We start from the raw sequence: 16,293 nt of genomic DNA on the forward strand, positions 1-16,293 counted from the left end.
ATGTAGCAGGTTAGGATAATTAACGTGGGAGGTTAGGATAACTAATGTAGCAGGTTAGGATAATTAACGTGGGAGGTTAGGATAACTAATGTAGCAGGTTAGGATAATTAATGTGGGAGGTTAGGATAACTAACTTAGCAGGATAGGATCATTAATGTGGGAGGTTAGGATAACTAATGTAGCAGGTTAGGATAATTAATGTGGGAGGTTAGGATAACTAACCTAGCAGGTTAGGATAATTAGTGTAGCAGGTTAGGTTAATTAACGTGGCAGGTTAGGATAATTAACTTAGCAGGTTAGGAGAATTAACGTGGCAGGATAGGATCATTAACGTGGCAGGTTAGGAGAACTAACGTAGCGGGTTAGGATAATTAACGTAGCTGATTAGGAGAATGAACGTAATGTGCGTGTGGTGAGGTTTTGCCATTTCAATCAGGAGAAAAATAGGAGTGCTGCTGATCTAGGATCAGGTCCCCATTGTCCATGTAATGTTATTCATTAGGATCTAAAATACTATATAAAAATGAATACAGGCCTGGCTAGATATGAATGGAATCATTACCTTGATAAAGTATTGTTTTCCACTGTAGGCCTGGTTCAACAGTGTTAGTTCTGGAGTGCAACCCTGGCCCAGACTGGATGAACACCGCCATCTAGTTGACATTTAACTGTATGACAGGAAGACAAAGTTACCCTCTTCACTAGCAGTGTTTCCCAACCAGGGGGACTAGGACCCCTGTGGGTACTTGGACTATCCACAGGGGGTACTTGAGAAGACTCATTAGACCATAGGGTTACTGGTAAAATGCACATGAGAGGGTCCTCTGGGTAACTGAAAACGAAAAAGCCCATAAAGACTTCATAATTCATAAAGTTCATGTTACCTGACTGATATTATCTCATACAACAAAACATAAAGGCTTCATAATTCATAAAGGTCATGTTACCTGACTGATATTATCTCATAGAACAAAACATAAAGGCTTCATAATTCATAAAGGTCATGTTACCTGACTGATATTAACTCATACAACAAAACGTATAAGGTCCCGCCCCTCTGACCTTCTCCTCCAATGGGTTTAGAGGAGGTGAAGAGAGAGAACAGGAGGAGTATACAATTGAGATTCTCCCAGAGGGTAACTGCATACATGGAGTGTATCTGAAAGTGGGTGTTGCTAAATAAGTGGGAGGCTCAACATAAGTGGGTGTATGGAAACTTAACAGCTAATTGGGCAGATTGGTTGCCACTCAAGACCATTTTTTGTGTGGCTGCTTGCTGCTTCCTTGTAGCAATTTAGCTAAACCTAACCCTAACTCTTTTCTAATCTTAACCTCATTATCCTGATCTGCTAGGTTACTCCTACAACCAGCCACGTTAATTATCCTAACCAGCCACGTTAATTATCCTAACCTCCCACCTTAATTCTCCTAACCTGCCTAACCCGCTTAGCTAAAATGCAACAAGGAAGCAGCAAGCAGCCACGCAAAACGGTTTTGAGTGGCAACCAATCAGCCCAATTAGCTGTTATGTTTCCATACACCCACTTATGTTGATCCTCCCACTTATTTAATAACACCCACCTTCAGACACCCATAGTTGTTTTTCCCTCTCCACTAATGAGGAGATTCTCAATTGCATAATCCTTGCGTCCTCACTCCTCTCTCCTCGACTCCTTCTCAAAACCCATTAGATGAGAAAGCCAGAGGTCCCGCCCCTCTGACCTTCTCCTCCAATGGGTTTTGAGAAGGAGGCGAGGAGAGAGGACGCGAGGAGTATACAATTGAGATTCTCCCAGAGGGTAACTGCATACATGGAGTGTGTCTGAAAGTGGTTGTTGCTAAAGAAGTGGGAGGATCAACAGAAGTGGGTGTATGGAAACTTAACAGCTAATTGGGCAGATTGGTTGCCACTCAAGACCATTTTGCTTGGCTGCTAGCTGCTTCCTTGTAGCATTTTAGGTTTGAATGACCTCCTCCAATGGGTTTAGAGAAGGAGGCGAGGAGAGAAGGGACCCCAGGAGTTATTCAAATGACCTGGGCTATTCACTGCAGTTTACAGCCTAGACTAGAGTTGTGTACTCACTTGAAAACAATAATAACATTCTTCATTACATTGTGTTGATGTAGCTTAGGTAGAATACGTTTCTTGTCCCTAACAAACTCAAACAATAGGGTAGGTTTTTCGAGCTAGGAGGGAGTTCTGCCTGACTCTGGCATCATAACTGAGAATAATGGAATAAGGGATGCTTTTAATCATCATGTTACCTCGGCAGGCTTTTTATTTGAGAGAAATGGTGGTTTAGTTGACCCTGGTCAGCCAATCGACTGCTCTTCCCTCTGTCAGCCTCTAGCTGACTCAACGGTTGACCCGTCAACTTCTAGTCAATCTTTGTTTCATTTCAACTATTTACTATCTGTGATGTGTTAGATGTCTTGCTTAAGATTGATGTAAAAAAAAAAATCCACTGGGGCTGATATGCTTGATCCATTTCTACTGCAGTGCTCTGCCCCCCTGATTGCTGAATCATCAACCCGTAACCTGACAGTTATATCTAGTACTATCTCCAAGGTTTGGAAGGCGGCCCATGTACTCCCCCTTTTAAGGGCTTCGGGGACACTGGACATCGTTTTTCGGAAGCATGCAGGGCACTTTCTGCCTATTGGATTATAAATAGTCAACTGTTGGTTTCAAGGGCTTTCTACCGTGATAACTGTGGGGTTAGACTGTTTGTTTTTTATAGCTCCAACGGCGCCAACGAACATTTTTCAGTTTAGCACCCGGGTTTAGGTTATCTTAAAATATTATTGTATTGTGTGTATTGCCAATTGTTTGCAAGTGGATCATTCATTATTCATTATTTTTATATACACATTCTATCTGTAGGTAAGAACCCTGGTCTCTTTGGTTTTTCTTTAGCGAGTTTAGTCATACCAGGTTTATTATGTACTGAGTGGACCTTTTCACCATACTTTTACTCTATGGATTTATCTGAGCCTGTGGTGATAGGGTTACATCAACATTATAAATATGGTGGAAACTCCCACTAGTCCATGCCTCCACCAATCCAATGCTTTTAGATTATGGGAAGTAGTGAACAAGTGCACACTTCAGGAGAAAGGAGATATTATTGGGACACACTCAGATGCTCTGTTAATCAACCACATTGGTCTACCACAAGGCTTCCTTGGTTCAAACTGTCAGATTATTGTTATAATGTTGTTTGTAGTATAGAGATAATTATGTTATTGATTACAAAAATGCGAGGGGTGTATTCAGTTTTGTGAGATACTGTATGTTAGAGCAGGAGTAGGGGGGGTAGAAGTTAGAGGTCTGTGACCTGAGTCAAGATCAACAGGAGGGAGGGAGGGAGGGAGGGAGGGAGGGAGGGAGGGAGAGAGAGAGAGAGAGAGAGGGAGGGAGGGAGGGTGAGGGAGGGAGAGAGAGAGAGGGGTTAAATTAACATCAACAGACTAACATGCAGTCAACTGAATATCTTTTCATCACTGACTTCTAACCAGTGATGTCATCACAACCAGTAACCTTTTCCACTCTTCCACTTTTGGTCCGGCTCAGCTTGACCTCTGACCTCTGAAATGAATGATTTAAAAAACAGACAAAGCAAAGGTATTAAATTAGATATAAACTCATCTGCAAAGAGAGTTACACATTTCCATGGAAAGGGAATGTACACTAAATGACCAAAAGTATGTGGACACCTGCTTGTCAAACATCTCATTCCAAAGTCATGACCATTAGTATGAAGTTGGTCCCCCTTTGCTGCCCCTTTGCTGCTATGACAGCCTCCACTGTTCAGAGAAGGCTTTCCACTAGATGTTGGAACATTGCTGTAGGGACCTGCTTCCATTCAGCTACAAGAGCATTAGTGAGGTAATGTTAAATATACATTGCTGCGTGGATTTTCACTCCAGAGAACGCTTTTTCAATGCTCCAGAGTCCAATGGCGGTGGGCTTTACACCTCTCCAGCCGATGCTTGGCATTGCTCATGGTGATCTTAGGCTTTTGTTCGGTTGCTCAACCATGGAAACCCATTTCATGAAGCTCCCAACTAACAGTTCTTGTGCTGACGTTGCTTCCAGAGGCAGTTTGGAACTCGTAGTGAGTGTTGCAAACGAGGACAGACGGTTTTTACACGCTACCCTCTTCAGCACTCGGCGGTCCCGTTCTGTGAGCTTGTGTGGCCTACCACTTCACGCTGAGCCGTTGTTGCTCCTAGACGTTTCCCTTCACAATAACAGAACTTACAGTTGACCGAGGCAGCTCCAGCAGGGCAGACATTTTACTAAATTACTTGTTGGAAAGGTGGCATCCTGTGACGGTGCCACGTTGAAAGTCAATGAGGTCTTCAGTATGGGCCATTCTACTGCCAATGTTTGTCTATGGAGATTGCATGGCTGTGTGCTCGATTTTATACACCTGTCAGGAAGGGGTGTGGCTGAAATAGAATCCACTAATTTGAAGGGGTGTCCACATACTTTTGTATCTATAGTGTGTGTACACACGTGCGTTGTTGCATCATACCATCGATAAGCCTATCTTCCCCATCACATCATGAAAGGTCATGTTGATGTTCATTTAACCTCTGCCTCTCTCTCTCTCTCTCTCTCTCTAGATATCCAGGCTCAAAGCATCAGTCCACCAGGTAGGTAGAGTATACATCTACAGTGATTATAGCAGTTCAATATTAGTCAACTTTATTATCCCACATGGAGAAAATCATGTGTCCATAAACACCATTCTAAAACCCAATAACAAGTACTGTTTTATGGCACTACTAATACTTGTCAACCACAAAGCATTACTGCTGTTAGAATAACAGAAGCCCTGTCATAATCTGTCCTCACCACTGTGTTTTCCTCTCTGCTGTTTACAGCTGAACAATCAGTCAGACTGGTGAATGGGACCACTTCCTGTTCTGGGAATGTGGAAATCTTCTACGGAGGAAAGTGGTTACGTCTATGTCCTATAGGGTGGAGTGTGAGAGTGGCTAAGGTTGTGTGTAGAGAGCTGGGCTGTGGGAATGCTATAGCTGTATCTAGAGGACCTCTGGTTGAAAAGGGAAGAGGAGGAGTCACACTATGGAGTAGATGCAGTGGAAATGAGTCTACTATTAGAGAGTGTCACATCACAGGAAGAGGACCTGGTTTCTGTAATGGTGGATATTATCAGCATGTGATCTGTTCAGGTAAGACACTGGTAATATTGAGAGATTTGATTTGTACATTATACAAGATTAGCATATATCATGTTTTATGTGTTTTTTCATTTAAAGAGGGAGAGATGTTAGATGTATTTAAACATTATATTTGTGTTTGTCATATTGGTTTATGGGAGATGTGCATGGGCAGATCATTGTAGTTCAGATGTTACTGAAGTGAAGCTGCCTGATGGATGTCCAGCTGTTTATTTTCTATAAAGTGAAGTGAACTTATTCCTGTCTCCTGCCTGCATTATTCCCAACCCTGTCCTGAGTGACTAAGAACCCATTTCTACCTCTTACAGTATCAAACATAGCAACCTACAATCTTTTATCCAACATATTTGTGTTTAGTCCTTGACAGTGCCATCAACAAAACGGATTGAATGTTCAACCAACTCTTTTTCTCCAGAGTCTGTGCAGCTTGTGGATGGAACTGGTGTCTGCTCTGGGAGACTGGAGGTGAAGTCCAATCAGTCCAATCAGTCCCGGGCCTCAGTGTGTGAAGCTGACTTTGACCAGCAGGATGCAGAGGTTGTCTGTGGGGAGCTTGGCTGTGGGGCTCCTGCAGCTCTACAGGGGGGGCTCTATGGAGAAGGTAAGGGTCAGACCTGGGATAAAGAGTTCCAGTGTAAAGGCAATGAGTCCCTTCTCCTGGACTGTGACACCTCAGACAGAAAAAACAACACCTGCCTACCTGGTAATGCTGTTGGACTCACCTGCTCAGGTAAGAAACAGTTTGTCACTCAATCAACATTGTTTCTCCCATGGAGTGAAGGATATGAGAGGCAATATAGGTGTGTTTTAGTGAGAAAATAGTAAGATTACTGTCTCTCTCTCTTCTTTTCTCAGAGCCTGATGATGTGAGGCTGGTGGGAGGAGGCAGTCGCTGTGCTGGTGGAGTGGAGTGGTACTACCAGGGAGAGTGGAGGACTGTGGGAGCTGATGACTGGGACCAGGCTGTAGCTGCAGTAGTGTGTAGACAGCTGGGTTGTGGCTCCACTGTTTCAGTACTACCTGGAAACACCACTAGAGGGTTTAGTGTTATCTGTTATGGGTCTGAGCCTTCACTGAGGGAGTGTAGGAGAACAAATAATCTCCTTCCTGGACTCACAGTGATCTGCTCAGGTAATATCAAGATATTATAAATATATTCAACTGATTTCCTTCATTCATACAACTTCCTCTGCACCTCTCACAATGACTGTTTAGCTTGTAAGTCTGCTTTGCAAAACAGATCACTCAGTCAAGTAGGAATAAAATACAACTTAAATATCCCAGAATGCTTTTGTATTTGAGTGTTATCTCAGTGAACGTCTCTACTCACTGCCACTGTCACATGTCATGTTATTGTCATATCTAAATGAGGAAAGTAGTTGAGGAGCTACGTTTTCTTTTTCTCTCCTCTTGTTCCAGATGTCCTGCTTCAGCCTGATATCAACATATGTTGTCTCAGTGACTGTAGGCCCACTACTCATGTTGCCCTGTGAGGGAGGGTGGCTAGCACTGTTACATGCTGATGTTATTGTCATATCTATAGGAAACTAGTTGAAGAGGTTTTTCTTGTTCTCTTTTCTTGTTACAGATCTCCTGGTCCAGCCTGATATCTTCCTGACTGACTCAATGGGAGGGGTCTCCAGGGGCCACCAGGGGCCCGAAGTGTTTAGGGGCTACAACTTCACCATCACCTGCTCCACTCAGCCACAGTACCCAGGAGGCTCCTTCCTCCTCACGTTCACCGGCTCCAACAGAACCCAGACCCAGCCAGCTGTCAATCACTCTGCTGCCTTCCTCTTCCCTGCTGCAGATGACTCCCACCAAGGGAACTACAGCTGTGTTTATGACAATTATGTTTTCTCTCATAACTTCTTCTCTGAGAGTGAGCTCCTCAACCTCACCGTCACAGGTAACTGAACATGATCCAGACTTATAACTTTGTCATTGACAGATTTCCCACAGATCTATGTGATGATGACCAGTCCCCTCATCAAAGGTGTTTCTGTTTGCAGCCTCTCCTCTGCCAGCCTTCATCATCAGACACGTTGTAGTGCTGCTGATCCTACTGACAGCCATCACCACCATCTACCTGTACTACAAGGTAAAGACATTTACTCAGACGTTACAAGTCATTTAAATGTTTGTGTCTATGAGCAGGGTTCAGATTCTACATTGGTCTATATCTGTGTTTAAGGTGTGTGATTAACCAGATGTGTATCTTTGACTTGTGTTGCACTATCTTGGGTTTGTTCTTCAGTACTGTACTGATTATGAGAGAACGAGAACGAGGGAGAGAACGAGAGGGAGAGAACGAGAGGGAGGGAACGAGAGGGAGGGAACGAGAGGGAGAGAACGAGAGGGAGAGAACGAGGGGGAGGGAACGAGAGGGAGGGAACGAGAGGGAGAGAACGAGGGGGAGAGAACGAGGGGGAGGGAACGAGAGGGAGGGAACGAGAGGGAGAGAACGAGGGGGAGAGAACGAGGGGGAGAGAACGAGGGGGAGGGAACGAGAGGGAGGGAACGAGAGGGAGAGAACGAGGGGGAGAGAACGAGGGGGAGAGAACGAGAGGGAGAGAACGAGAGGGAGAGAACGAGGGGGAGAGAACGAGGGGGAGAGAACGAGAGGGGGAGAGAACGAGGGGGAGAGAACGAGAGGGAGAGAACGAGGGGGAGAGAATGAGGGGGAGAGAACGAGAGGGGGAGAGAACGAGAGGGGGAGAGAACGAGAGGGAGAGAACGAGAGGGAGAGAGAACGAGAGGGGGAGCGACACGGACAGAGAGAGAGAGAGAGACACCAGTGGCAAGGTGACTGTGAACATGGATGTGTATCAAACAGGCACAACGACAGTACAGGGACAAAGCATGAGCAATTCAACGGCTCATACACGAGACGTATGTGGCAGGGACTCCAGACAATCCCAGATTATAAAGGGAAAGCTAGCCACGTATGGGACACCGACGCCTCCCTCCCGGACAAGATAAACACCTTCTTCTCCCGCATTGAGGATAACACAGTGCCACCGACGCGTGTGGTGAAGGTAGGCAACAACACCTCTGCCACCCTGATCCTCAACACGAGGGGCCCATAGTGGTGCCTGCTCAGCCCCTTCCTGTACTCCCTGTTTACCCATGACTGTGTGGCCACGCACGTCTCCAACTCAATCATCAAGTTTGCTGATGACACAACAGTGGTAGGCCTGATTAACAACAACAACAAGGAGACAGTCTACAGGGAGGAGGGGAGAGCCCTGGCGGAGTGGTGCCAGGAAAATAACCTCTCGCTCAACATCAACAAAATGAAGGAGTTGATCGTGGACTTCAGGAGACAGCAGAGGGAGCACGCCCCCATCCACATCAACGGGGCCACAGCGGAGAGGGTGAAAAGGCTTCAAGTTCCTCGGCGTGCACATCACTGACAACCTGAAATGGTCCCTTCACACAGACAGTGTGGTAAAGAAGGCGCAACAGCACCTCTTCAACCTCAGGAGGCTGAAGAAATTCGGTTTGGCCCCTAAGATCCTCATGAACTTCTACAGATGCACCACTGAGAGCATCTTGTCGAGCTGTATCACCGCCTGGTATGCAACTGCACAGAATGCAACCTCAGGGCTCTCCAGAGGGTGGCGCGATCAGCCCAACACATCACCAGGGGCACACTGCCTGCCCTCCAGGACATCTAAAGCACCCGGTGTCACAGGAAAGCCAGGACGATCATCAAGGACCTCAGCCACCCGAGCCACAGCCTGTTCACCCCACTACCATCTAGAAGGAGGAGACAGTGTAGGTGCATTAAAACTGGGACAGAGAGACTGCGACAGCTTCTATCTCCAGGCCATCAGACTCTTAAACAGTCACCACTAGCCGGCCTCCGCCCAGTACCCTGCCCTGAACTTTAGTGACTGTTACTAGCTGGCTACCACCCGGTACTCAACCCTGCACCTTAGAGACTGCTTCCCTATGTACATAGTCATGGAACACTGGTCCCTTTAATAATGTTTACATACTGTTTTACCCACTGTATATGCACAGTGCAGTCAGGAAGTATTCAGAGCCCTTGAATTTTGTACACTTGTTTTTTACGTTACAGCCTTACTCTAAAATTGATTAAACCTATTTTTTTCCTCATCAATCTACACACAATACCCCATAATGACAGTGAAAACAGGTTTTTAGACATGTTTGCAAATGTATTGAAAAGGGGAAAAAAATAAATACCTTATTTACATAAGTATTCAGACTCTTTGCTATGAGACTCGAAATTGAGCTCAGGTGCATCCTGTTTCCATTGATCATCCTTGAGATGTTTCTACAACTTGATTGGACTCCACCTGTGGTAAATTCAATTGATTGGACATGATTTGGAAAGGCACACACCTGTCTATATAAGGTCCCACAGTTGACAGTGAATGTCAGCGCAAAAACCAAGCCATGAGGTCGAAGGAATTGTCGTAGAGCTCCGAGACAGGATTGTGTCGAGGCAAGAGGCACAGATCTGGGGAAGGGTACCAAAACATTTCTGCAGCATTGAAGGTCCCCAAGAACACTGTGGCCTCCATCATTCTTAAATGCAAGAAGTTTGGATCCACCAAGACTTTTACTAGAGATGGTCGCCCGGCCAAACTGAGCAATCGGGGGAGAAGGGCCTTGGTCAGAGAGGTGACTAAGAACCCAATGGTCATGCTGACAGAGCTCCAGAGTTCCTCTGCGGAGATGGGAGTATCTTCCAGAAGGACAACCAACTCTGCAGCACTCCACCAATCAGGCCTTTATGGTAGAGTGGCCAGACGGAAGCCACTCCTCAGTAAAAGGCACATGACAGCCCGTTTGGAGTTTGCCAAAAGACACCTAAAGACCTCAGACCATGAGAAACAAGATTCTCTGGTCTGATCAGGGACGGCCTGTTCAATAGGGCGATATGGGCGACGCACTGCCAAACGGGAAAAGGAAGGGATTTTTTGTCTAATCAATTATATCACGGCAACACTAGTTATCAGTGTTCACGTCTGATCTGCCAGCCACTAAATGTCAAATCAGGCTAAAGTCGTGCTTCAAATGGCCCCGCCCGTTTTTGGGGCGATTTCAGTCAGGTTGAAAATCGCCCAGAAGTCTCTCATAGCCTGTCATGTAAAATCTATTTTTTTTAAATTTCAAAGCTTTCAATACATTCTCTATGGGTGTCTGTGGGCTTGCACTTACGCGCTTTCGTCATACGTGACGTAACCATGAACGTAACTAAGACAATAGCGGCTAGCAGCGTCTCTGTTGCGACCAGTGGTTGGTTTTGGACTGATCTTGTTGATCGTGTACATACCCGCTACGAACGGACTAAATAATGAAAACGCTGCTGGCAGCGGAATCCAATACAGCTGGGAGACTTGGCTGGATGACAGAGTCCCGGACAGAGAAGTGGAGCCGGCCGGCTTCACCCTGGTCAGAGCGGACCGCGATCCTGGTAAGAGAGCGACTCTGTACCCCGACATTGAACTGCTTTCTGTGTCATTGCGACCTTACTATCTGCCCCGTGAGTTCCCCCAATTGTTTGTTACCGTTGTGTACTGTTGATAATCACAAGTTTACTGGAGAACTGAGACCAAGTAGAGACTTTGGACAGGGTGGTATTGGGGATTTATTATTCTCCTAAACTGATGGGATGACTAATTTAGAAAGAATGCAGTCTTGACTGGGCTAATGTAGGCTGTGACAACTGGCAGGCTGTAATTGATGTGAAGAGAAGATAAGGATTGTGTCTTCAAATGCTAGACTATAATAGTTCATTGTGATTTATGAGTCTTCCTTTGACATGGGAATGATGTCTAAGGGAGCTGGCTCTTCTCACTATGATAGGTTGTTATGATAATCTTGTGCCTGGCTGAAGTGTGTAACAAATGGCGCCGAAGAGATGAGACCAACCCCCTGCATCAACGGATTGGCTGAGAACGTTTAAACCACTCAAGTCTTTACTCTAATTGGCCAGCAGAGAAGTGGGAAACTTCCTCTGTCAGAGTATTTGGGTATTGTTTTCTGGAACAATTAGTTAGTTCTCTGGAGTGTCCTGCGAGACATCTCAGAGAGTCCGTATATACGAAACATCATATTTACCATTGAAGGTTTTTGCATTAATTAAAATAACTAGTATACCTTAGAAGTCGTGTTGACCTCTTTTGTTCCTAATACCAGATTTGAATTGACGCGACTTTGACAGTGGATATGGTATAATAAAGGCAGTTTATTCAGAGGTAAAGATATCTGGAATCGCGTGCACGGACTCGTTCGTCAAACTCTTAGGGAGAAGAGAGCCCCGAAAACATTGTGTGCAGACATTTTATACAATAAATGATGTAGGTTGAATCTAGTAGTTCTGATCTTCTGATTGGTCCTGATGAGTTGGGCGAGGTCCCCTCCACTGTTGCATTGGCTCTGAGTCGGGTTCTCTGTCTTCAAATGTTCAGCCTAAAGAGAGGGGATTTTTGTGTGTGTGTGTGTGTGTGTGTTTAACAGTGATGAGTGTGTGTGTGTGTGTGTTATCAGTGATGATGAGGTGTGTGTGTGTGTGTGTGTGTGTGTGTGTGTGTGTGTCCTCAGAGCAAGAACTCGTGAGTTGGAAGAACTGAGAGACCTATGGCGTGGGTGTTGTCCTTGGCCACCTGCTGACAAGGCTGACAAGATAGGACTCTTTTGTCCATTGTTATAGGATAGGAACAGCATTGATTGAAAACAAACGCCCAACACAAAATGGGTCATGCACAAGATTTTAGTCAGACCAAGCTATAACATTATATATTTACTACGACAGTACATTCAACCAAAAGCTAATATAACAAAGGCATCAGAGATTATTTATAATCTGTCACAGAAACTGGAATCCATCTCCCCAGATCAGTCAATAAATGCTTCTGGTATTGACTTATATGCTGCCCCTGTCTTCATGTTGTTGCTGGACATATCATTTTTAAAATGTGTGTAGGTCACCTAAATCATCAGAAAAATTGCCCCTCCTGAGAATTTTTTCAGGAGCCGCCACTGGGTCTGATGAAACCAAGATTGAACTCTTTGGCCTGAATGCCAAGCGTCACGTCTGGAGGAAACCAGGTACCAACCCTACAGTGAAGCATGGTGGTGGCAGTATCATGCTGTGGGGAGGTTTTTCAGTGGCAGGGACTAATAGCTATGCAGTGATGCTCCACATCCAACCTGACAGAGCTTGAGAGGATCTGCAGAGAAGAATGGGAGAAACTCCCCAAATACAGGTGTGCCAAGCTTGTAGCATCATACCCAAGAAGACTCAAGGCTGTAAAGGGTCTGAATACTTATGTAAATGTGATATTTCCGTTTCTTATTTTAATACATTTGCTAAAATGTCTTAAAATCAGTTTTTGCTTTGTATTATGGGGTATTGTGTGTAGATTGATGAGGGGGAAAAAACTATTTAATCCATTTTAGAATAAGGCTGTAACGTAACAAAATGTGGAACAAGTCAAGGGGTCTTAGTACTTTCCGAATGCACTGTATATCCTGTATTCTAGTCATGGTTCATCCTATATAACTACTGCTGTACACACTTTTTCTATCCACATACTGTCTATACTGTCTTTACAAACCATTATATGTGTATACAGTGGATATAAAAAGTCTCCCCTGTTAAAATGCCAGGTTTTTGTGATGTAAAAGAATGAGACAAAGATAAATCATGTCAGAACTTTTTCCACTGTTAATGTGACCTATAACGGGAACAATTGATGAAATCTTCGAGGGGGAAAAATGAAAAATAAAACCTTACAATAACCCTGTTGCATAAGTGTGCACACCCTCTTATAACTGGGGATGTGGCTGTGTTCAGAATTAACCAATCACATTCAAACTCATGTTAAATAGAAGTCATTACACACCTGCCATCATTTTAAAGTGACTCTGATTAATCACAAATAAAGGTCAGCTGTTCTAGTAGGATTTTCCTGACATTTTCTTAGTTGCATCTCAGAGCAAAAGCCATGGTCCGCAGAGAGCTTCCAAAGCATCAGAGGGATGTCATTGTTGAAAGATATCAGTCAGGAGAAGGGTACAAAATAATTTCCAAAGCATTACATATACCATGAAACACAGTGAAGACCGTCATCATCAAGTGGAGAGAATATGGCACAACAGAGACATTACCAAGAACTGGACGTCCCTCCAAAATGTATGAAAAGACGAGAAGAAAACTGGTCAGGGAGGCTTCCAAGAGGCCTACATCAACATTAAAGGAACTGGTCAGGGAGGCTTCCAAGAGGCCTACAGCAACATTAAAGGAACTGGTCAGGGAGGCTTCCAAGAGGCCTACAGCAACATTAAAGGAACCGGTCAGGGAGGCTTCCAAGAGGCCTACAGCAACATTAAAGGAACTGGTCAGGGAGGCTTCCAAGAGGCCTACAGCAACATTAAAGGAACTGGTCAGGGAGGCTTCCAAGAGGCCTACAGCAACATTAAAGGAACTGGTCAGGGAGGCTTCCAAGAGGCCTACAGCAACATTAAAGGAACTGGTCAGGGAGGCTTCCAAGAGGCCTACAGCAACATTAAAGGAACTGGTCAGGGAGGCTTCCAAGAGGCCTACAGCAACATTAAAGGAACTGGTCAGGAGGCTTCCAAGAGGCCTACAGCAACATTAAAGGAACTGGTCAGGGAGGCTTCCAAGAGGCCTACAGCAACATTAAAGGAACTGGTCAGGGAGGCTTCCAAGAGGCCTACAGCAACATTAAAGGAACTGGTCAGGGAGGCTTCCAAGAGGCCTACAGCAACATTAAAGGAACTGGTCAGGGAGGCTTCCAAGAGGCCTACAGCAACATTAAAGGAACTGGTCAGGAGGCTTCCAAGAGGCCTACAGCAACATTAAAGGAACTGGTCAGGGAGGCTTCCAAGAGGCCTACAGCAACATTAAAGGAACTGCAGGAATTTCTGGCAAGTACTGGCTGTGTGCTACATGTGACAACAATCCCCCGTATTCTTCATATGAATGGGCTATGGGGTAGGGTGGCAAGACGGAAGCCTTTTCTTACAAAGAAAAACATCCAAGCCCGGCTGAAGTTTGCAAAAACAAATATCAAGTCCCTCAAAAACACGTGGGAAAATGTGTTATGGTCTGATGAAACCAAGGTTGAACTTTTTGGCCATAATTCCAAAAGGTATGTTTGGCGCCTAAACAACACTGCACATCACCCAAAGAACACTATACCCACAGTGAAGCATGGTGGTGGCAGCATCATGCTTTGGGGCTGTTTTTCTTCAGCTGGAACCGGGGCCTTCGTCAGGGTGGAGGGAATTATGAACAGTTCCAAATACCAGGCAATTTTGGCACAAAACCTTCAGGCGTCCGTTAGAAAGCTGAAGCTGAAGAGGAAGTTCACCTTTCAGCACGACAACGACCCAAAGCACACATCCAAATCCACAAAAGCATGGCTTCACCAGAAGAAGATTGACGTTTTGGAATGGCCCAGCCAGAGCTCAGACCTGAATCCAATTGAACATCTCTGGGGTGATCTGAAGAGGGCTGTGCACAGGAGATGTCCTCGCAATCTGACAGATTTGGAGCGCTTTTGCAAAGAAGAGTGGGCAAATATTGCAACGTCAAGATGTGCCATGCTAATAGACTCCGACCCAAAAAGGCTGAGTGCTGTAATAAAATCAAAAGGTGCTTCAACAAAGTATTAGTTTAAGGGTGTGCACACTTATGCAACCAGGTAATTGTGAGTTTTTTATTTGGTATTTTTCCCCTCAAAGATTTCAGTTTGTTTTTCAATTGAATTGTTCACGTTATAGGTCACATTAACAGTGGAAAAAGTTCTGACATGATTTTTCTTTGTCTCATTATTTTACATCACAAAAACCTGGCATTTTAACAGGGGATACTTTTTATATCCACTTTATACACTGAGTATACCAAACATTAGGAACACATATTTACAGGATATATATACAGTGAGGGAAAAAAGTATTTGATCCCCTGCTGATTTTGTACGTTTGCCCACTGACAAAGAAATGATCAGTCTATAATTTTAATGGTAGGTTTATTTGAACAGTGAGAGACAGACTAAACAACAACAAAATCCAGAAAAACGCATGCCAAAAAATGTTATAAATTGATTTGCATTTTAATGAGGGAAATAAGTATTATTGTTGTTATTCTGTCTCTCACTGTTCAAATAAACCTACCATTAAAATTATAGACTGATCAGGTCTTTGTCAGTGAGCAAACGTACAAAATCAGCAGGGGATCAAATATGTTTTCCCTCACTGTATTTATATTCCAGACTCTGACATTGATCATTCTGATATTTATTTTTTATTAATTTATTGTATTTTTCTGGATTATGTGTGTATTTATTTTGTTGCTAGGTATTACTGCACTGTTGGAGCTAGAAATACAAGCATTTCGCTGCACCTTCGATAACACCTGCAAATCTGGGACAAATACATTTGATTTGATTTGAAATGTCTGACTCTTGGTGCTGTGTCTCCCTAGACCACCAGGAGGCAGAAGAGAGTGAACAGGGTGAGCAGCATGGATCTTTATGTTGATGCCAATGCCATGGAGATGGTCTCTCTGAGCTCCAGAGCTGAAGCTGGACCGGGAGAGGAGAGAGCAGCCCAGGGGACTGAGTAGGAGTAGAATGACGCTGACCCTACATGCTGATCTTAGGTCAGTTTTGTGTTTTGAACTCGATGGTCAGCAGTGGACTGGTGTTTAAAATGTGGTGACAAACCTTAAGTGGTTCTAATTTTAATAACATTTTCAGAATTAGTTTATCTTTTTATAACCTTGGAAGAAATCTAAAAGGAGTGATTGTAACCACCATTATTAATTTTGTTTGTTTTGTACCACCATGGTACCGTGGGGTTTTGGGTACCGTGGGGTTTTGGGTACCGTGGGGTTTTGGGTACCGTGGGGTTTTGGGTACCGTGGGGTTTTGGGTACCGTGGGGTTTTGGGTAACATGGGGTTTTGGTAACATGGGGTTTTGGGTAACATGGGGTTTTGGTAACATGGGGTTTTGGTAACATGGGGTTTTGGTAACATGGGGTTTTGGGTAACATGGGGTTTGGGTACCGT

The 16,293-nt window shown here is 44.5% G+C and overlaps 1 protein-coding gene and 1 long non-coding RNA gene across 2 annotated transcripts; both read left to right on the forward strand.

Moving 5' to 3' along the window:
• The first annotated feature begins 1,112 nt into the window (after positions 1-1,112).
• Positions 1,113-4,979, forward strand: LOC121562241. The gene is made up of 3 exons (XR_005999447.1): positions 1,113-1,136; positions 4,633-4,662; positions 4,894-4,979. It is a non-coding gene; the product is annotated as an uncharacterized LOC121562241 (long non-coding RNA).
• LOC121562148 (deleted in malignant brain tumors 1 protein-like) lies at positions 4,979-16,063 on the forward strand. The gene is made up of 6 exons (XM_045214251.1): positions 4,979-5,003; positions 5,630-5,944; positions 6,070-6,345; positions 6,803-7,123; positions 7,227-7,315; positions 15,707-16,063. Exons 1-6 carry the CDS (start codon positions 4,979-4,981, stop codon positions 15,845-15,847), a joined length of 1,167 nt encoding a protein of 388 aa, XP_045070186.1. The 3' UTR covers positions 15,848-16,063.
• Positions 16,064-16,293: the final 230 nt, after the last annotated feature.

Source organism: Coregonus clupeaformis, unplaced genomic scaffold, assembly GCF_020615455.1.
Source record: "Coregonus clupeaformis isolate EN_2021a unplaced genomic scaffold, ASM2061545v1 scaf0223, whole genome shotgun sequence".
NCBI lineage: Eukaryota > Metazoa > Chordata > Actinopteri > Salmoniformes > Salmonidae > Coregonus > Coregonus clupeaformis.